The sequence below is a fragment of the Mesoplodon bidens genome (genome assembly GCF_964165515.1).
Source record: "Mesoplodon bidens genome assembly, chromosome: 13".
NCBI classification, from domain to species: Eukaryota; Metazoa; Chordata; class Mammalia; order Artiodactyla; family Ziphiidae; genus Mesoplodon; species Mesoplodon bidens.
The window spans coordinates 43,485,695-43,508,287 of record NC_138169.1 but is presented as its reverse complement, the minus strand read 5'-3'; the positions used below and the strand labels follow the sequence as shown (position 1 = coordinate 43,508,287).

The following is a 22,593-nucleotide window of genomic DNA, read 5'->3' as shown; positions in this document are numbered from 1 at the left end:
CTCTTCCCTCCTGGAGCGTCTCCTCTTCTGTCTCTATTATTAGGTAAAGGCCCACTTCCAGCCCCTGCTGGAGGCCGCATCCATTGAGCCAGTCAACAGACTCTGCTTTCCACAGCCCTTCCCTTGGCCAGGAGTTTCTTGTCTACTCTTTACAGTGTTGCAGACATAAAATGCTGAGCTTTCTGCCAGTCATGTCATAGGGGCTTGGCAGCATTTCTCTCTTGTTGCTTTCTCTGAAGGACCCAAGTGTTGGTGAGCCTCTTTCCCTATACATAAAATGGACTAGATCATTAACAACTTTTCTAGTAAACTCGGGTAGTCAACCAGGTTTACAGAGGATAGTTTTACAAGATCACAAAGTACACTGCAAAGTCTGAAAGCAGTAAATCCATGGCCACTAATCTACGCACACTTTCTTCATCGTCTTCCCTCAGTCTATGAAATAAGAGCTTCCCTGCATGTCTAAGGCCCAAACCTTTGATGCAGGTCAATGTGAAGGAAAGGATAAGTATGATGAGCATTTTTTAAAGATAAAAAAGGAAAAACTTGGGGCTAGTGGGAATGAAAATGGTGCTGACATCTCAAAGAGTAAATGAAGCTCACCTCTGGCCCCTAGCAGCTTTCTTCACAGGCTAATGAGGAGATGATTAAGAACACAGGAGAGAGCAGTGAAATGTGCTCTTTTCCTTCAGATGAAAAGCTGGGCTGGATTGTCTGTCTGTGAGCCAAATAAATTGTATTTAAAGTGAACAAACTCCAACTTCACAAGCATAGTGTCTGACTGGACTCAAATCATTACCTTTCTTAATGAAATGTTTCCCCTTGTCACCTTCATACAGAAAATGAACCCTAAATAATATCAAAGCTCTTAATTCAATATAGATTCTACTAATTTATCCTTTAAAAGTAAATCTACCCAGGGAAAGTAAGATAATTTTAAATTATTTAACAGAAATTGCTGTTGAATCTTTTCAGTGTTTCAGTTCAGAGGGTTTCTGTATAATTTCCAACCATCAGCGATAAAGTTTTTGAAGCCTGGATGAATATTTAAATGTTGTTTCAAACGGGTGCCTCATTTGATGGTTGACATGTTCTGAAATGCTACATAATTGGCAAGTCTCCACTTTACTTTTGATTGATAACCTGGACATAGGCTAATATTGTAATACTTTTATTAAACCAAAGTACATATTAATCTATATAGATTGTACATAAATTAACCATACTCAATAATAACAGGTTTCATTCTGTGTCATGAAGAGGAATAAGTTTAAATGCTAAAATGCTGGATAATAGAACATATTTATAGGTATAGTTGAGCAAGCCATCTTAGGAAAGAAGGAACCTAGGTGAGCCCTGCTTTAAGGGGAAAAAAATCAATATATACTGGTATGTATTGATAGGTTTATCAATAAATATTCTTACTGTGAAAACAGAAACAGGAGATTTTTTTATTATCTTTTGATTAAAACAAAGTATGCCGAAACGTAATGGTATAAAACAAACATTTATTTAGCTTTCAGTTTTGTAGGTTAGAAATTTTGAAAAGTTTCATCTGGGCAATTTGTCTAATCCATATGGTGTTTGCTGAAGCAACTGGAGCTGGAAAATCCACTTCCAGGATTGCCTCATCATCCACACAAGTTTGGCGCCTGGGTTGGGATGGCTGGAACAGCTAGTTGTCAGTCATGTATGATTCAGGCAGCTCACTTTCCACAGGGCCTCCAGGTGTGGCTCGCTTGAGCTTCCTCACAGCATGGTGGTCTCAGGGTAGGCTTTCTTACATTATGGCCAGACTTCTCTCAGAGCAAGTATTAAAAGACTCGGGAAGTGGGAGCTGCCTGATTTTCAAGGCCTAGAAACTGACATTTCCAGCATATTCTACTCATTAAGCAATTTACAAAGGCCTGGACAGTTCAGTAGGAAGGAAACTGACTCCACCTCTTAAAACATGGTCATTGTTATTCTAGCACAGGACTGAATAATTATATTATGAAAAGATTCTTTATTTTGCAAAATAATTCATTCCTATTTCTTTTATATAATGAAGATTCCAAGGGCACCTAGAATAATATGTCACTTAAGAATAATTATTAGGGGGCTTCCCTGGTGGCGCAGTGGTTGAGAATCCGCCTGCCAATGCAGGGGATACGGGTTTGTGCCCCGGTCCGGGAAGATCCCACATGCCGCGGAGCAGCTGGGCCCGTGAGCCATGGCTGCTGAGCCTGCGCGTCTGGAGCCTGTGCTCTGCAATGGGAGAGGCCACAACAGTGAGAGGCCCGCGTACCGCAAAAAAAAAGAAAAAAAAAAAGAATAATTATTCACGGGGCTTCCCTGGTGTCGCAGTGGTTAAGAATCTGCCTGCCAGTGCAGGGAACACGGGTTCAAGCCCTGGTCTGGGAAGATCCCACATGCTGCAGAGCAACTAAGCTTATGCACTACAACTACTGAGCCTGTGCTCTAGAGCCCGTGAGCCACAACTACTGAGCCCACGTGCCACAACTACTGAAGCCCGTGCACCTAGAGCCCGTGCTCCACAGCAAGAGAAGCCACCACAACGAGAAGCCTGCGCACCACAACGAAGAGTAGCCCCCACTCTCTGCAACTAGAGAAAAGCTTGTGTGCAGCAACGAAGACCCAACGCAGCCAAAAAGTAAATAAATAAAATAAAATAAATTTATTTAAAAAAAGAATAATTATTCACATCTAACGTACAAGGAACATGTTATTGCACAAAGGAAAGTACAAATGCACACATCCCTGCTTTGGTCAGTAGCTGAAACATACATTAGTAAAACTAGCATTCCCATTTTACAGAGATATTTAAGACCTGGGTTTGGGTTGATTGGATATTTTTTCCAATCTGACTTCAACATCTAAAGGTCTTCCAAAAAACTCTGCCAACAAATGACTGCTTCAGAATGAGGTTCTGAATATCAAAAGGTTTACTTTAAGATTTAATTCACCCAGGCCAATGTTGGGAATCTGAAAGGAACTGTTGCTTGTCACATTAATTATGTGCTTGTCAGGTGGATCTAAGTCGGAAGAAATTCTATACTTGAGAATTTCCAAGAGAACACAAAACTGTTGTTTCTCCTACTGATTTTCCTATTTCTCTGTAGAGGGGTCAGCCCAGGAAAACTCTTTGAGCATTCAGTTCTTCTCAGGCTTTTTACACGCGATGATGGATGGCAGACCCCAGGGCTAGGGGGCACAGATGGAGTATCAGCTCTGCCAGGGCAGATGGCCAACCTCAGAGGCCAGAACTATCGGTATCGATACGTTTCTGAAGGGTGTTTTTCTGTGGCTCAGTATACACTGTCTGGAGCTCACAGCATGCAGGTGTGCTCATAATGGCTCCGTCTGCCTAAGCATCATAGTGACACATCAACTCAGCAAATAGAAATGGACAAAAGAGCAAGTGGAGTTTATCTAAACGTGCAGGAGGGCAGTGAGGGTCCACAGCCATAGAGGCTCATCACAGTGTCTGCTGAGGCCAGTGCCATTTCAGCATCAGCATAAATCCAGATATCAATAATAAAATAAACTCCTCTGCCTTTTTGTACAATTGACCAAAGAGAAACTATGCAGTTTCTCCAGTCTATTTTTTTAAACTTTTTATTTTATATTGGAGTATAGTTGATTAACAACGTTGTGTTAGTTTCAGGTGCACAACAGAGTGATTCGGTTATACATATACATGTATCTATTCTTTTTCAACTTCTTCTCCCATTTAGGTTGTTATATAATATTGATCAGAGTTCCTTGTGCTATATAATAGGTCCTTTTTGGTTTTAGACTAGCTGGTCTTTACAGTGGCTTAGTTAGGTGTCTCTGTTCCTGCCCTATAGTACGGTACTTAAAATCTTCTCACATCCCTGTTTGTACAACTTCTTTTGGTATTATTGAAAGATAGTATTTACCTATCTAACTAAAGAGACCTGTGAATCTTGGAAATGTCAAGTTACTTGTTCAAGGTCTTACCATTTGTTTCAAGGAATAAGTTCTGGTAATGAGGTCCTCTGGTTTCTAGAAAAGCTCTCCCTTTCTATTTAGACCGTATCACACTGTTGACAGTTCCATAGCTGCTGGTCAGTACAAAATATGGATAGGGATTTGGACCACACATGCTGGGTTCTAAAATCATGTCATCTGAACTCATAATTGGGGAGAGTTTTGCCATATCAATGTATTTTATCAAACCAATTTGTATTTGGAAAAAGTTACGAGGAGAGGAAAGGAATTCACTAAAGTGAAAAGCTACTTCTCGATTAGAAATTCTAAGGGAAAGCAAGAAAGAGATGTGATGGTAAAAATCTGAAGTGTAAACAAAGCCATTGACCTTGAGAATATGTAGAAGTATCATATGTTACCATGGACCACCTGACATGGAACATTCATAAAGAGAAGCACCTGGCAATACGCTATGTTGCTATTTTCCAGGCACTGAAGTGAGAACATTATAAATGTGATTGCATTATGCACTCAAAATATTTAGGATTATTATTAAACACATTATTTTGTTTAACCCTCACAATGACCCTGTGAAGTAGGAACTAGTATTATCCCTATTTCCAGATAAATACAATTTAGAGAGGTTAAATGATGCTCCAGTGTCCCACATTGATTAAGTGGAAGAGCTCTTTACCACTCTACAGACCTGCCTGTAATCACCGCAGCCAGTAAGCTCAGAAAGGGTACAGATCTCAGCTTCAAAGTCTAATCCTGCTAATCACTAACTGGAACCTTGTGCCGTTTCAGAGAATTTTCTGAGCCTCCTTTCTCCACTGGAAAATGGAAGTAATTTTCATCTACTCCATGAATTGGCGACTGAGAAATTGGTGTGCAGTGAGGAAAGCTTGATAAGATTCCATGACAGACTTTATTACACAATGACGGAAGCAGGTAGAAGAGTGTATATTTTGGAGATTAGACTATATCTGATTGTAAAATCACAGGACACACACCACATGTACATACATGTAATGCATTATGTATATGTAGATATATAAATATATATACACACATATATACATGTATACCCACTATTTGTATATGTGTATACACATAAATACTTATATATGTGTGCACAAAATTTTCTCTTCATTAGAAGTGGCATAAGATACTGACTTGTGATACAAACACCCTGCTCATTATTAGTGAGACATCGTTGGATTGCCATGTATGTGTCTGTGGTTTTAAAAGATCAGAAAAAATCACTTCGATTAAGGGACAACTTCAGTACTGAAATGTGCTATAAGTGGATATATATTTAATGTTTCTCCATGAAACCATATCAACCCCAAGTCTAAAATAGCTTTTAAAAATACCGACTCAGTTAATTGTGAAAATTAAAGTAAATAATTTTTAAGTGTTATTAGGGTGCCCGACTCATAGTAGGTACTAAATAAATACGAAACTACTAAAAAAGTTCAAAATCTGAAGGTCTTTTTGGCATTCTACTCCTGAAACATTATTATTAGGTATTTAGCAGCTAAAATAAGCAGTTCATTTATTCAAACAAATAATTTGATAAATAATGAAGAGCTAGTTTTTAAAAGTCTATGGAAATATTTTAACAAAATAATTTATTCAAGTAACCCTCCAAACCTAAGGACTGATTATATACAGCTTATGGATAGATATCCAAATCGTTACTCCTCCCTACCTTTCACCGCAACTATTTTTTATCCTCTGGTTATTTATTTGCCACTAAGTAGTTCAGTGATTTGGTAAAGTTATTTACCAAATTTCTACCAAGTTTTCTTACCTGAAAACCGGTAGAATGTAAAGTCTCATAATACTGTGAAGATAAAATGAATTAACACATATAATATGTTGATTACAGTGATGAGCACATAGATATTGTTTAATAAACATTAGCTACTATTATTAGCATGATTATAAAAACAGCACTCTGCTAATACCACTTGGAAACAATATTGGAAGTAAAACTCAAATTGTTTATGTTTTCAGTTGAAATACAAGAGTTAGGTAGAGATAGATACAATAGATAAATTTAGATAAACAGATACTATGTATATGTATGTCTTGTGTACACACACACACACACACACACAAGCACTGGAGAGAGGAGAGGAGACAACAGAAAGGAACATGTATTGAGGAGATACTCTATGCCTTGTTCCCAGGATTACATAGCTCCGAGGGACCAGTGGTTAAGACAGGAAGTCACTCCATCTAACTCCAAAGTCCATGTTTATTTCACTATATCATGCTGTTTCCTGTGGGAAGAGATTGACTAAGAAAAACCTTGCATGTAGGTGAATTTTATTTGCATTTAGGTGAATATATAAAATTCATATTCTCTCTGATTACAATCAATAAGCAGGAATCTTTGGTATACTAATACCCAAAACAACAGTAGTTTTTTTTTTTTTTTTTCTTTTCTTTTTGTGGTACGCGGGCCTCTCACTGTTGTGGCCCCTCCCGCTGCGGAGCACAGGCTCCGGACGCGCAGGCCCAGCGGCCACGGCTCACGAGCCCAGCCGCTCCGCGGCATATGGGATCCTCCCAGACCGGGGCACGAACCCGTATCCCCCGCATTGGCAGGCGGACTCTCAACCACTGCGCCACCAGGGAGGCCCAACAGTAGTTTTTTAAGATATTGATAAAGGCATTTTTCCCCCATTACCCAAATGCACATTCTGAAGGTTACTTTTCTCTTAGGTCTTGCATTAAAATAGCTAAACATGCAATAGTGGTGACCTGTGTATTAGGCTGGCTCTACAAATCAGCTAGCACTGTAACCTAGTAACCCCGTCTGTAACTGACGCATTTGAAGTGAGTGAATCTTAAAACCCCACCCTCTCTAAGTCCCTATAAAGGAAACAGAATTAAAACCCTACCTCCTTCTACTTTTCCTAGTTAACTCAGAAGTAGAGAAGTACTACAGATTCTCATTATCCAGAAATATTGCCAGCACTTTTCCATTAAAGTCTAGGTGAAACAAACGGTATTAAAAAAAAATTCATGGGAGTTCACATTATATTATCTGGTAGTTATGTTTCTTTCCCCCGCTGCCTTTTTAAAAATAAGTAGCATGTGCACAGTAATTTTCCTTGTCATGATTCTATGCCATCTTCATAGTGCATTTTGCCAAAGAAACATCAGACATAAATGAACATTCTCAGGTATCCTAGCAACAGGATGTGATTAATAATACCTCTCAGAGCAGGGCAGATAAAATGCCTGTGACTGAATGCACACTCAGAATTGGCACTGAGAAATTGGTAGTGCAGTGAGGGAAGCTTGATAAGATTCCATGACACACTTTATTACACAATGATGGAAGCAGGTAGAAGAGAGAGTATGTTTTGGAGATTAGACTATGTCAAATTGTAAAATTACAAGATACATATCACATGTACATATATGTAATGCATTATATGTATGTATATATGCATATATGTACACACACATATGTGTATACCCACTATTTGTATATACGTATACACATAAATACATATATATGTGTGCACAAAATTTTCTTTTCATTAGAAGTGACAAGATACTGAGTTGTGGTACAAACACCCTGCTCATTATTGGTGAGACATCTTGGATTGCCGTTTACATGCCTGTGGTTTTAAAAGATCAGAAACAATCACTTCGATTAAGGAACTATTTCTGTACTGAAGTACTGAAATGTGCTATAAGTGGATATATATTTAATGTTTCTCCATGAAACCATATCAACCCCAAGTCTAAAATAGCTTTTAAAAATATCAGAACTCAGTTTATATAAATAAATAGTCATGAGATGTGGAATTTTAATGTTCAACTAAATACATTTTCTCAGAAGAACAGTTGGACCCTGAAAATTCCATTTTTATGAAATTATAGTTCATTTTGTTTCCTCACAGGTGGAGTGCTACATCCAGGCTTAAAGAGAAGTAAGATGCAAACCATACTTTAATGCTTTGTTCTTAAAGTAGAATCTGTGTTACAATAAAGCACAACTAGAGCAAAATGTATGTTCATTATTCTGATAGCCTCTGTTATTTTATCACCCACTTTTCTAATATAATAGCTTTCTAGTATCTACCAATGTAGATACTTGGTAAAAGCTCTGTTCTTGGTTGTACTTGCGCTCAATGTTAGCAGCACTAAAATAGCGTTCATGTTCTTTAGCATTTGAAGGAGTGTTGGGATGATACATAAGTCTCCCGGTGCCCACTCAATCGCAAGCATTTGTGTTCCAGGCACTGTGAGGCGTGAGGAGACAGAGAAGCATAGGATACACCCCTTGCCCTAAAGGAGGCCGCAGTCCAGCTGGGGAAATAAACACACAATTGATTATAAACCAAACACTGGAGTTAGTGCTGTAGCAAAGGTACAAATAAAGGACTAAAGGAGCATAGAAAGAAGGATGATTAATTCTGCAGAGTGGACCATTGCGGGAGGTGACACAAGCCGAAGGCTTCACAGAAGGGCCAGCATCTGAGCTCAGCTCTGAAGGATGAATGGAGTTTTGATAGGCCCAAAGGACATGACAGGACATTCCAGGAAGCAGAATCATCATGCACAGGGAGTTGGAGGGGGAGGTACAATTCCTGACATAGTTGGTAAGTGTTCTGTATGGTGTTTCAGGGGTGGTAGCAGAAGGTAGGCCATGGCCAAATCTTCCAGGGTCATCAGTTTCATATTAGGGAATGTGTATTTTAATCTTTAATAGAGATCAGAGTGCAAGGATGGAAAAATGATCGCTAAAACCAAAGAAATCAGTTAGGAGCCTGTAGAAAATAACCCCAGGAAGAAATATCAAGTTTATGAAACAGGACAATGGCAACGAGAAAGGAGAGGTTAGATCTGAAAGGCCCTGTAGAGGGAGAATGTAGTGGTCTGAGGTTGAGTGAAAGGGAGGAGCTGATGATTCTTAGGTTTCATGTTTGGGTGCCTGAGCAGATAGGAGGATAGCACTAAAGATAAGCAGTTTGGGAGGGGAATATAATGGTTTACATTAAGGACTTGTGTTGTGAAGTAGAAAATACAGATAGAGATTTCCAGTAGACCTAACACCTAGGTAGATTTTGGAGCTGGAGATGTAGGTCTCACATCATCTTTCTGTGAAGGTGAACACCGAGAGATAAGATCACCCATACAGAGCAAGATAAAGAGACCAAAAAAGAAATCTAGAGGGTTATCTCCAGTTAAGCAGTGCAATCTCTGTGTCTCTTGATCAATATAAGATTGTCTTATTTATCCAGTTTTTATTTTTCTCATTTGAAGTTTACTGTATACGTAACTAAGAATAGAAATCCAAGTGATTCCTATAACAGAACTAATAGCATAATAAAACGAATGCAGAAGATTTATACACCATTCCACAGTTTACAGAGCCCTTTCATACAACACAAGGGCAGAGAACTGTTTGAGATCTCAGTGAAAAAACATTATCAGCAATGCCGTCCAGGCTCCCTTCTAAAACCTCGAACCCCAGTATTTTGTGTTAGTTTCCTCCATTTCTTGCTGGCTCTGCATATGGACTTATTTAATCCTCACAGCATTCGAGAAAAGCAGGCTCTGACCCCACCGTACAGATGAGAAAGTCAGGGTGACTGACTGATCTGCCACAACTAACATCACTGTAGGTATATCCTATTAAGTGGTAAATTAACCCAAACTTTCATAATAAAATTATCCCATAAGTATTAGTTATGTAATACTGTATAATAATTTACCCAAAACTTAGCAGCTGAAAACAACAGTAAACATTTATTACGTCACACAGTTTCTGTGGGGAACTCTGGAGTGGCTGATTGGGTTGTTCTGGGTCAGGGTCTCGCAGGAAGTTGCAGTCAAGGAGACAGCCAGAGCTGCGGCCATGTGAAGGTTTGAGAGAGGCTAGAGAATGGGCTGCTCGTGTGTGGGCAAGTTGATGCTGACTGCTGGCAGGAGGCCTCAGTTCCTCATTGGTTGTTGACTGGAGCCCTTGGTTCCTCACTGGCTATTAACAGGAGGTCTCAGTTCCTCTTTGGCTGTTGACGGAGGCCTCAATTCCCCATTGGCTGTTGACTAGAGGCCTCAGTTCCTCATTGGCTGTTGACAGGAGGCCTCAGTTCCTTGCCACATGGGTCTCTCCTTTGGGATGCTTGGGTGTCCTTGTAACCTATTATCTGGATTTCCTCAGAGGAAGTGCAAAAATGGAATGGAAGCCACAGTGTTTTTTGAGGCCCAACCTTGGAAGTCACACTTGATTATTTCTGCAAAATCCTACTGGTTATAAGTCAGTCTAATTCAGTGTGGGAGCAGACAACACAAGGATACAAATGCCAGGAGGCGGGAAGATGAGGATCATTGGGGTCACCTTGGAGACTGGTTACCACACTCTGTTATTAATCTTCAATACACTCATTGTCAACTTTAAGGATTTATGATGCATTCTTAGACAAGATAAAGGCTCTCCAAAAAGATGGGGTTTTTTAAACATCTTTTTAATATTTTTTTAATAATTCAGGACTTAAATAGCATTTTTTAAAATTCATGAAAGTGTTTGAGGCCCCTAGTATATAAAAATTTATAATCAAAGGTACATAGTGTCTTGCCCAATAAAAATCTTAAATGAGGAGGTACCCCATCATACTTGGTAATGAATGAAACCTTTAAATGGACCATTCATGCCATTTATCTGTTTGTATCATTGAAATAAATTGCATTAAACAAGTCCTCTGGAAATCACCCAAATGAATAGAATGTGAGATTAATCAAGATGCCAGTTAAATGAATTCTACACTTTGGGCAGCTGCACAAGGGAAGGATTATACGTTTTCCACCTTACAGTCTAGGATTTTATTTTATTTTATTTTATCTTATTTTATTATTTTTTTTAAATTTATTTATTTATTTATTATTTTTGGCCGTGTTGGGTCTTCGTTTCTGTGCGAGGGCTTTCTCTAGTTGCGGCAAGCGGGGGCCACTCTTCATCACGGTGCACGGGCCTCCCACTATCGCGGCCTCTCTTGTTGTAGAGCACAGGCTCCAGACGTACAGGCTCAGTAGTTGTGGCTCACGGGCCTAGTTGCTCCGCGGCATGTGGGATCCTCCCAGACCAGGGCTCAAACCTGCGTCCCCTGCATTGGCAGGCAGATTCTCAACCACTGCGCCACCAGGGAATCCCCAGTCTAGGATTTTAAAAGACACGAAGCGCTGGTAGAAAAACTTAAAGTTTACGTGCAGCTTCCATAAACTCTCAGTAACTAGCTCCATCTGTGACAAGTTGATAAATGACAAGAAGGTGATGGCTGGAAGGGTGGCCCTCACTTACTCATCACAAAACCAAGGCTCTCACCTCAACTGTGGTGTTTACACACACCACTGCCCTGGTGCAACGTTTCTGATCTAAGCCTGTAAACATGCTGAAGTGTCCCAGAAACCCTGACTGAACTCCTGCCCAAACTGTTACCTCATCTCATTCATGTTTGTGCTGGCAAATGTCATGAACAAGTCATTTCCTCCTCAGCCTCATCTTCCTCATCACCCACTGCTCTTCAGACACTCACAGCCCCTTACTATCCCCTCTCTGCTAAAACTTCTCATTCATAGTCTAGCAACAACCGCGTGAACTCAGTGGTATCGGAGGCTGTTGGCACCCCTGATACTTCTTAAAACTTTATTTATGGTACATGACTTTGTGTTCTTTTGATCTCCGTGGAGGTCTGCTTCTCCTTTTGTCTTCTCATCGTCCTTCATCACAAAACAAGAGTAGTATTTTTGTTCTCTTGGTCACTGTCCTCAGCCCAGCCCTCTGTTCTGTCTGTCTTTATGTTTCCATTTCCCCCCTCAGCTCCAGCCATCTTCTCAAGATGGACATTTTCTGCATCTATAATTTCAGTTTTGATCTCTCTCCCAAACTCCGTCTCCTGGAAGCACTTCAAACTCATTAAGTCTAAAACTGAACTCATCATTCCCATGCTCGCACCCTATTTTACCATTTCCCCAAATTGCATCACCACACCCAAAGTCAACTAGCAGCCATTCATCTTGACCTTTCCTTTTCCCGTGCACTTCACATTTTGTAAATTCCTGGGCCCTATAGGTTCTGCCTTCCCACTGTCTCCTACACCCCTCACTTCCCTCCTCTCTGCTCCCACTGTCATACTCAACCAATTACCTCTTGCCCAACCTCTGGGACAGGGGTCCCCAACTCCCTGGCCGCAGACCTTCGGAAACAGGCTGCAGGAGGTGAGCGGTGAGTGAGCGAGCAAGGCTTCATCTGCCACTCCCCATCACTCCCCATCCCTCCCCACCACTCCCCATCGCTCCCCACTGCTCCCCTCCACTCCCCATCACTCCCCATTGCTCCCCATCGCTCCCCATCACTCCCCATCACTCCCCTCCACTCCCCACCGCTCCCCATCGCTCCCCACCACTCCCCACCTCTCCCCATCGCTCCCCACTGCTCCCCATTGCTCCCCATCACTCCCCATTGCTCCCCACAACTCCCCATCACTCCCCATCGCTCTCCACTGCTCCCCATCACTCCCCATTGCTCCCCATCGCTCCCCATCACTCCCCATCACTCCCCATCACTCTCCACCGCTCCCCATCACTCCCCATCACTCCCCATCGCTCCCCATCGCTCCCCACCGCTCCCCATCGTTCCCCATCACTTCCCATAGCTCTCCACCGCTCCCCATCTCTCGCATTACCGCATGAACCATCCCTTCCCTCCCCCGTCCGTGGAAAAATTGTTTCCACGAAACCGGTCCTTGATGCCAAAAAGGTTGGGGACCGCTGCTCTAGGATACTCCTCCTATGGAAAGTTACTCTCATTCAGGTTTTTAAAGCAAGCCCTAAACATGACCCTTCTTGCTCAAATAGCTTTGTCCTACATAGCCCATTACTGTTTCCTTTGCCACGAATCAATCCTTTCCCCTTTTCAAATTCCCCAAATCACATGTATCTCTCAAGGTCCAAATCAAATACTACTTTCTCCATAACTTCACGAGCACCCTTTTATTTCTTAAAATAATCCTTTCATCCTCTCATATCTTTAAACATTTATACCCTTTGGGGGCACATCTCATTTCATGTTATATTGTCTGTCCTTTACCTTCCCAAGTAGGTTGTAAGAGACCATGGTCTTATCTTAGTCAGGTGTTTACCCCCATGTAGAACAGTTTGTTCTATGGGGATTTGCACCTTGTAGGTTTATTGTTGAGTAAATGGCTCTTACAAGATTTTTTAAACCCAGAAGCATGTTTAATGCATATTCATTAATTTTTGACTTTCATAAATTGATTTGAGAATATTTTTCACCCTTTTCCTCTGTGCCCAGTCATCTCTAGAGGAATGTTGGACATGGCTGACCTAGTGACTGTGTCTGGAAGTTACCAAAAACTGGGCTTTCATCTTAGTTACATCATATTCTCATGGCTGCACATTGCAACTGATCTGCCACTTCTTATTTCAGGGAGAGTGGAGCAGAAAAGTGAACAAAGAGCAGCTTCAGGTAAGATGTTGACTAATTGGCCTCAGCTTTATGTTGTGTTTTTACTTCCACCTTGAAAAAAAATCTATTTGCAATGTAGTATTCAAAAACTCACCTAAAAATGTAATAGTTTATAATCCTAGACTTGACTGATTTTAAATTAATTAAAATAAATGAATGCATTTAGCTTTTTCACTTCCACATCAGTCATGTCCTTTTCATCCTATCTTTCTATTCAAACAAAAATGAGATGGCCTGTTATTTAATTTTTCCATGATTATCCATTTAAAAGGTAAGTGTTGCAAGCACTGATTTCAAAATATGAAGGTTTAATCATTGACAACTATTTCATCTTCCCAAATACATATGAATCTCAATTATTTTTCTTAAGCCAATTTATGTAGCTGATGTTTTTCAGGACAGTGTCAACTGCTTAACCAAGAAGAATCTTTACATTTTGGAGAAATTTTAAAAAACATTCCACTTCTAAATCCTAATATATATTCAGAAGTGAGTGATGCTTTGGCACAATGCCATTGCACATAGTAAGGGCCAATATTTGCTATCTAATACAAAAATGAGTCTTTACATTTCCATATTTTCATCACTTGGCTTTTGGCTTAAAGTCATAAGGTAAGATAAATTTACCAATTAAATCTTTGCATAAGGGCAATCTTCCAGCTCCCAATGCCCTAAAATTGTCAATATTTGTAGAGAATTCTAATTTGGCATATACATCTATGCCCACCACCCTTCCGAAGTCTTCACCAACCCACTATTTTATGATATGTGAGAGCACCCAACATAAAGACACATTACTCCCAAACACTATCTTTTTTCATTTTTTTAGTCTGGTAACAATGTATTTTGTGTGTTTCCAAACAGTGAAGTCAACAGAAGACCAAAATCTGTGTTAATCAAAAAATGTATAAACAGCCTAAGCCCCTGTCTCTTTTCTCCTTCCCAACCTTAGCATTCATCTCAGACAACTGGGCAACTTATTACCTGCCTGATTTCCCTCTTAGATGTTATTGTTTGCATTCTCCTTGTGTCTCTTTTAAAACCTGATCATGAATACCAAAAAAAAAATGTGAAGGCAAGCAAGTATCTGGTGTCCTCACAGATGTGCTTACCTCTATTATTGCTCCTTGGGGGAAAATTATTTATACTGTTTCTGAAATGCTATTGCTATGATCCTGTAGGTATGGGCTTAAAGAAACTTTATAGTTGGGAAGAAAGCTAAATTGGCCAAAGTGTTAAACAAGATGCCTCTTTAAGTTCCCTCCATGCTCATAGATTCTGATATGCTGTGTGACCAAGGTGACACAAAGGACTAGAGAGAGAGGCAGGAAATGAACTCAGATTTCTTCATTCCTTATTCTTCCCAGTGTCCCCCATTCCTAAGCTTTCTTTTTAAATCAAAGTGCTAGTCAATTTGACACTGTATTAAGTTTCTTGCTTAATAAAATATTTTTCAACAGTTGGAAAATCTTTTTAAGGCAACAGGAAACACTAATCATCAGGGTTCTGAGGAAACTCCCTTTATTAATGGAGCTAATTTTCCCCAGCTGATTCACAGCTTGTCAATGTGTCCCATTTCTATGAGAAAGTGAAAGAAACTTTCTATGAGAAAGTGAAGTCAAGGAGAACTAATGGAGAGAGCTCAAATTATTGGGAAAATTTTTTTTGACTCCTCATTTCAAAGAACACAAATCCTGCCCTCGGGAAATCTACATTTGTAAAGATAGTCTGAGTTTTCAAAATTGAAACGTAACCTTTGCCAGTGTGGTCCTAAGTATCACCATGTTCAATTTGTGGTGCTAGAATGAATGTCTGCCTCTTTATAAAGCATGTGCCTGAGATACCAAGAGCATCATGGGCATCCCTGCTTCTCACTTCCTGCCTGGACTTCTTTATATCATTTGTTGTTCATTCTGCTCAGATTCTATGTCTTACCTGCTGTATTAGACAATACACCCCACACCCTTTTGCTTATATTGGGTCTATCTCCCAGTATGGGAGAAAGAATTTAGAAGAAAAATATTGTAGACAAAAAAAAAAAAATTCCCCATTAAAATAGGGACTTCCAGGACCCTCATTTTTTGGGTAGGTAAAGTTGGTTAATTCTTCGTTTAAAGAATCTTGCACTAAGATGAAACTTACAGAGGTAAGTTTTTACTCAGAAAAATAAATAACTTTCTAACAAGGAAACCTCTCCAGGACTGGAAAGAATGAGATTGTGTGAGTAAAACTGTACAAAGGTTTTGCCATCACCTGCAAGGGATGTTGATAAGAGATTCATGAAGAGTTTGGTTGGATCATTCCTGAAGTTCTTTCCAATTTTATGTCTATGATTCTACTTACCATTATTAATTTATTGAAATGGTTCTACTGTGTGTGTATGGATCGATACAAAATAAAGCCTTCTAAATGGCTCACATTATATAACTGAATGAATCATGTTCCAAAACTTAGCTAAATCAGTTTAGACTGAGTTGCTTAGTAGAGCATATAGCTAATAGAGCTAAGACTATGAAATAAAATTGTTCTATAGGATATTTAGCTTCTTTGCAGGAAAAAGTTGTTGTTTGCACCCTGATTGCAACCCCAGCTGTCATTTCAAGTGTGATGCTGTTTTTGATAATCCAGGAATGAGTCACGAGAGAATATGTATAATCTGATATCAGTTTTGGAAAGCTATGGTAAGCTTAGTCATTTTTGAAAAATAATTCAAAGCATATGCCTCCTGACATTGGATTTGGAAACCCATGTCAAATTCATAAAACATGGCCAGCAATATCAAAGCTAAATTTGGCTAGTTGGGTTGGTAAAGAATATTAAAAATATGTGGTGGTGTAATGGTAAACAGACAAATATTAGGAGTCGTTACTGATATCATCAATTACCTATTCGCCCTTGATTATTTTAAGGACCCAATGTCCTCACCAGAAAAATAGAAAGAAAAAGAAGAAAAAAACCCAGCTATATTCCATAGATTTCTGCCTAAAACCTTTATTGAGTTTGAAGTGTTTTTATCTTATTAGGAGAAAAATCCCTTTTGAGGTCAAGGAATTCTTGCTCTTTAAAAAACAACACAGCAAAAAATACAAAAAATTCTCGCAGAGAAAGGTGCTCCATAAATTATTATTTAGAAAAAGATAAATTAGAAGGCTTACTAGGGTAGGCTATACAGACGCCATCTGTTAAATATATATTGTTCCAATTTTTCCAAAAAGGAGAACACTTTCAAATCCAGTTAAGTATTAAGTAAAGAATAGCCCTAGTGGACCAGAGAATGGAGTCATCAGTATAGATGATAATAAGTGTTTCAAAATGAATTTGCCTTCTTTTCATTTATGACATTAGAACATCCCTAAAGTTCAAGATGTTTTTTTTTCATTTGCATAATTTGCAAAAAGTAACCGGTAAAGAAGAACAATGCTATTTTTTTCTCAACTTAAAAGGTGGAATTTATTATTGGAAATTCAGCAAATGGTAGAACACCTGCTTTGCAAGTTTAGATCTTGCTACTTACTCTTTGACTGGGCTTTTCACTTCTGTGAAATGTTCTAAAACAGAAATAGCACCTCCATTTTAAAACTTTTAAACGACATTGAACATGCAGTCATTCAGGTTTTTAAAAAGTTAGATACTGAATAAATCCTTCCATCTGTGCGGGAATAGCATGTTCATTTTCTTAAATGTTACTCATTTATTGAACGCAAATTTTCAAGTGGATGCATATCTAGCGTGATTTTCATCTGTGCTATTACTATTTTGTAATGCTTTTTGCCACAGTTTTGATATCTAAAAAAACCCTCAAAAATAAACATGAGAAGACCTAATTTGTCATTGTCTTCATTACTGGTGACCAACAGTAAACATGAAGTTAGCAGGCAGGTTGTGTTGCAACAAATATGCTTAAGTAAACTATCATTCTTGAAAAGTCTATCATTTCTTGGATTTTAATATTTTTTAATATTCTACATGTTTTATTCTCACTTTGAAAATCATTATTCCAGTTAGAATCAAGGTTGAAAATGCATACCATCCTAACTTGTTCATAGCTTACAAAAGCTCTTGTCACTTAATACTATATAACATATTTGAAGGTTGCTAAGAAAGTAGATCTTAAAAGTTCTCATCACAAGAAAAAAGAAAGTTTGTGACCATGTGCAGTGAAAAATGTTAACTAGACTTACTGTGATGATCATTTTCTGATATACACAAATATTGAATGAATCATGTACACTTAAAATTAATATAATGTTACATGTCAATTATATCTCAATTAAAAAAAAAACTCTTGTCTTGATTCCATATCATCTAGCACCACAAAGAGGGCAGAGAAGGAATCTGAGGAGGCATTTAGAAGTTGATGCATTCAATTTGCTAAACATTTTTGCAGTCCAGGCTTTGTGCTTGATACCGGAGATGCAGTGGTGAATAAGATATGGCATTAATGTTCATTCACTTCCTGGGGGAGAAAAACAAATGCATACAGATGATTATAATCCAGTGTGAAGAGTGCCTTCTAGAGAATCATGTACTAGGTGCCCTGAGGATTTCAAAGAAGGGTTCATGGAAGAGGGGAGACTTGAGCTGATCCTTGAAGAAAGAATTGGAATTCACTAGATGGAAAAGGGGAAGGGCTGGCTTTCCAGAGAGGTAAAGACAAGAAGAAGCATGGCCTATTGAGGGAAAGGTTTGTGGTTAAGTAAGACTGGATGGAGTATAGTCATAAATAGGCAAGAGGCAAGAGATGTGGCCAGAAAAATAAGCATGAGCCAGAATTAACAAGGGCCATTTTGCCCTTCCGTGGAGTTTGACCTTTATGCTGTAGGTGTGGGGAGCTAATGAAGGGCAAGGAATTACATGATCTATTTGCATTTTATAAAAATCCTCCAGAGGAAGTGTGGATTGGAAGGGGAATTGACTGAAGGCAGGAAAATCAGGTGGTATATCACTTTAATATCAAAGAATGACAGGATGAAGGTCTGAGGGGTCTTTACTAAGACAGTGTCATTATCGAGGAAGCTAAGGAAATGAATGCAGATATATTTACAAGGTAGAATTGGCCTGTTTGATTGGATATGGGAGGTAGAGAAGGATGACTCCTAGGTTTCCAGCCTAAGAAATAAGATGAATAGGTCATCCTGTGTAGGGAACACAGGAGGAGGGACAGGTCTGGTGGGGAAAATGATAAATTGAATATATCTTTGTTGATTATAGTGGGACCTATGAGATATAAAGGCAGAAATGTCAAGAATGTTAAATAAGCAGCAGGCATTACAAGCCTGGAGCTCCAGAGAGAGGTCTGAGATGCAGGCTTGCCTTTCAAGTTGGTGCCTGGATAAGAGTTGAAGCCTTGGTTATGAACGAGCTGCCCAAAGGGACAGGGGGGTGTGAGAAAAGAGGCAGAGATGAGTCCTTGGAAAATCCCTAACATGAACAAAGAACACAGTAAGAAGAACCAGAGGCTACAGCCTAGGAAAGATCTAGGTTGTCTTGTGAGAATCAGCAGGATTTTCTGTCTCTGAATCCAAGAGAAGAAGAAAGACAGAAAGAAGAAGAAGGAATTGGTCAAGTATGTCAAATGCCACAGAGCAATCAAATAAAATAAGCACCTAAGAAACGTCCATTGGAGTTGGGGGGAAAAATCTGCTGGTCACCACAAAGAAATTACTTTTTAAGAGTTCTATTAGTGAAATCCAGATAGCGATGGGTTGAGTGAGGGAGTAGAGAACAAATACGAACTGGTTCTTTTGAAGGGTTTGCCTGTGAAAAGGAGGAAGGAGAAAGACAGAATCATTATGTCAGGGAATCAATGTGTACTGAGACCTGCTATTTCAGGCTCTGTGCTCAGTGCCTTCCATTTTACCCTCAAAATGGCCTTGTAAACTCTGGTTATGGTCAACATTTTAAAAATTAGAAAACCGAGATGTAGAGAAGTTAAATAACTTGCCTTTGACCCCATGTGTTAATTGGTGGAGCCAGAAATGGCACTGAGGCAGTGGCATTGAGCCTGTGTTGTCTGGGGAGATGTCTGGAGTGAACTGTTTGTGCTTTTCTTGTCCCAGCTCTGTGCTCAGTGAGGTCATGTAGGTAACTTCAACTGGCCATGGTGGGAGCATTTACACCACGGAAATTGACAAACGTTACAAACCAGAGTTGGTTGATTTGTTTGCTTGTTCCTGGAAAGCCAGTTGTTAAACACTGACAAGCACAGCACTGGGTCTCCGTCTGAGTGACAGCAAAGCCTCAGCATTTCCCACTGCCTAGTATATGTGACTTGGCCAAGGTCACGTGGCTAGCTAAAAACAACAGAGTTGAGACTGGAACCCAGAACTGTGATTCACATCCAGTCCTACACGGGCCCCAGGGCTTTGATGAAAAAATAAGTAAAATATTCATTCCTCACATTCTATACCCAAATGGTCCAGGTTAGTATAAACGATGTCTCGTCTTTATCCATGCTCTGGTTCTAAACTACCAGTCTTCTGCTTCGGCCTCCCAGGCAATCCGTCTCTAAGATGTTTGCTTTTTTAAACAGCTTTCCTGAAGCATTGACTCTCTGAACTATGTTAATGAAATCTATTTAAAAAAATAACCGGGCTTCCCTCGTGGCACAGTGGTTGAGAGTCTGCCTGCCGATGCAGGGGACACGGGTTCGTGCCCTGGTCCGGGAAGATCCCACATGCCGCGGAGTGGCTGGGCCTGTGAGCCATGGCCCCTGAGCCTGTGCGTCTGGAGCCTGTGCTCCACAATGGCAGAGGCCACAACAGTGAGAGGCCCGCGTACCACAAATAAATAAATAAATAAATAAATAAAATAAAAAAATAACCAATCTTCTCCGGGCTTGTGGTTTCAGAACAGTATTTGTCAGTGAATGAAATAAGTTATCTTAGATGCATTTTTCCATCCACAAAATGGAAGACAGACACACGGGCGTTTCATTAAAAGGAGTCCTGAAGAGTTTATTTTTAAACAAACTTCATTTTCCAGCTAGTCGAATTTATGATAAAGAATGAATAGCAGCACAGCTGTGCCACATTATTCAAAACTCCCTTAAATTTCATTGTATAACACTGCATTTAAAACAGTATGTGTATGCAAACTAAACAAATCTAAAATGATAAATAGCTAATGTTGGAGAAATAGCCATGTCACCCCACATGGTCAAAGTGCAGGTATGAAAACGTCTCCGGGAAATTCCCTCCACATGTTTAATTTGGATTGCTGTTATGGTGCACAGAACAGGATTTATTTGCACAAAATTGAGGCCTGAAACTTTCTTTAGGTGTTAGAGGAGAAATATTCTTTTTATCTGCATCACAATAGACTTTACCTTAAAGCAGCGTGGCTTATTGTAAAACTGAAAAAGAACTTTTATCTGGGTTGATTCTTGAACAACATATATGTGTTCCTTTTATCCACAAGATAAAATAAAGAAAAGTTTTGTAATTTTGTTAGCCAAAAATTACTTCAGTCTTTCATCTTAAATATTCTATAAGAAAGCCACAAGGAATTCCTAATTAAAATGGAAAATAACTCAAATAAAAATGGACTTTCAGGAGGTATATTATTAAGGCAGTATAAGCCAAAGCAGTTCTCAACAAAATTAGGCTCACACTAATTTGAATTTATTGTGGAAGTTGCACCAAAGGGCATCTGAGGTGTGTATATCAGTCAATATAATAGTAACTACACTTTTGTCTGACCTGATTTGCTCCATTCCCGAGCATTCTAGGTCAATGCATATTTTGATTAGTTAAAAGTTGTACTTACACTAACAAAGGATTAAAAATGCCCACAGAAATAGAATATAGGTGATCCTGTGGCTTTCTTGTGAAAGGAGTCTTAAGTCATACCTGATTTTCCCACAGAGAAAACAATGAACTTGTATTTCTAACCAAAGGAACAGACGCCCAACTTTTTTTTTTTCATAGAAATGATCACAGACATTTTAATCAACTGTAAATGATATACTTGTACACGGTGTCACTGAAAACCTTCTAAAGGGAATGTAGTCATTTGAGCTGAGCAATACAGTAATCAATTGTATAAATGATCCTATTATCTCACTGAAAATTCCCGATAAGATGATTTGTAGGACAGGAGAGAAGCCAGGAGACTAGGAGGAAATAAGAAACACCTGCAGACTGCTCACCCCAGAAGTGAGGTTATGACTTGAGTGGCAGTTGCAGCAACTCTGAACGGGGCAGAGCCTTGGTTGAAGTAGAGACAGCCAGGAAGGGGAAGACCAGAGCCAGGGGATGCCTTCCGAAACAGCTGAGTAAACTGATCACGCATTCATACTAAGGGATTACTACACGAATGACTACATTACTGATTCGAGAAAGCATATTTAATCTGTGTTCCACATGACCATCAGTGTCTTGGCTTCTTGAACCACCTATAGACGATGATCCTGACCACGGCCCATGCCTTTGTTTGAACATCTTTACCTCGTTTGAGTCCTCACAGAATGTCTCTTGAATCTATCTTTGCTTACCTGCCTTTGCTTATACATCTTCACCATGGAGTTATTAGCGTGACTGTAAATCTGTAACACATTTCTTACTGCACAGAAACAATCTGTATTTCTCTGTCAAATGTGGTCCTTTCCTCCTCAAAAATATCCCTGAGATGCAATTCCACCCAAGCCTTCTCTGAAAACACAGTTTTCTATTTCGTTGATAATTTGAGACAAAACGCCACATTCAAACCTGACTTTATTTAATGCATTTTTCTCTTGTTTTCTTTGTCCATTTGTGCACCTAATCTGCTGACTTCCCTGCCATTTTAAAATATTCATGTGGGAACATATAGATAAGCAAATATGGACTATGTTAAATTTGATCTTTTTCATTGACCCCACAATACCTAGAAATACACTCAATCTTACTAGAGTAATATAGCTACTTTCCCTATAAGGTTTTAAAAAAAATTTTTAATTGCAATAAATACACAAAACAAATGTTACCATCTTAACCATTTTTAAGTGTGCAGTTCAGTGGCATTGAGAACATTCACCTTGTTGTGCCAGCATCACCACCATCTATCCACACAGCTCCTTCCATGCTGCAAAACCCAAACTCCGTACCTGTTAAACAACTCCCCATTTTTCCCTTCCCCCAACC

General features: G+C 39.4%; 1 protein-coding gene and 1 long non-coding RNA gene across 2 annotated transcripts in view; both read left to right on the top strand.

Annotated features, from left to right (window-relative positions):
- Positions 1–22,593, top strand: part of LOC308627332 — a 336,433-nt gene that overhangs the window by 68,202 nt on the left and 245,638 nt on the right. The window lies entirely within an intron of this gene.
- CHST9 (carbohydrate sulfotransferase 9) overlaps positions 1–22,593 on the top strand; it is a 243,896-nt gene that overhangs the window by 107,263 nt on the left and 114,040 nt on the right. The window contains exon 3 of the mRNA XM_081253337.1: positions 13,433–13,471. Coding sequence (XP_081109463.1) covers positions 13,433–13,471 — 39 coding nt within the window. The remainder of the gene's footprint in view (positions 1–13,432; positions 13,472–22,593) is intronic.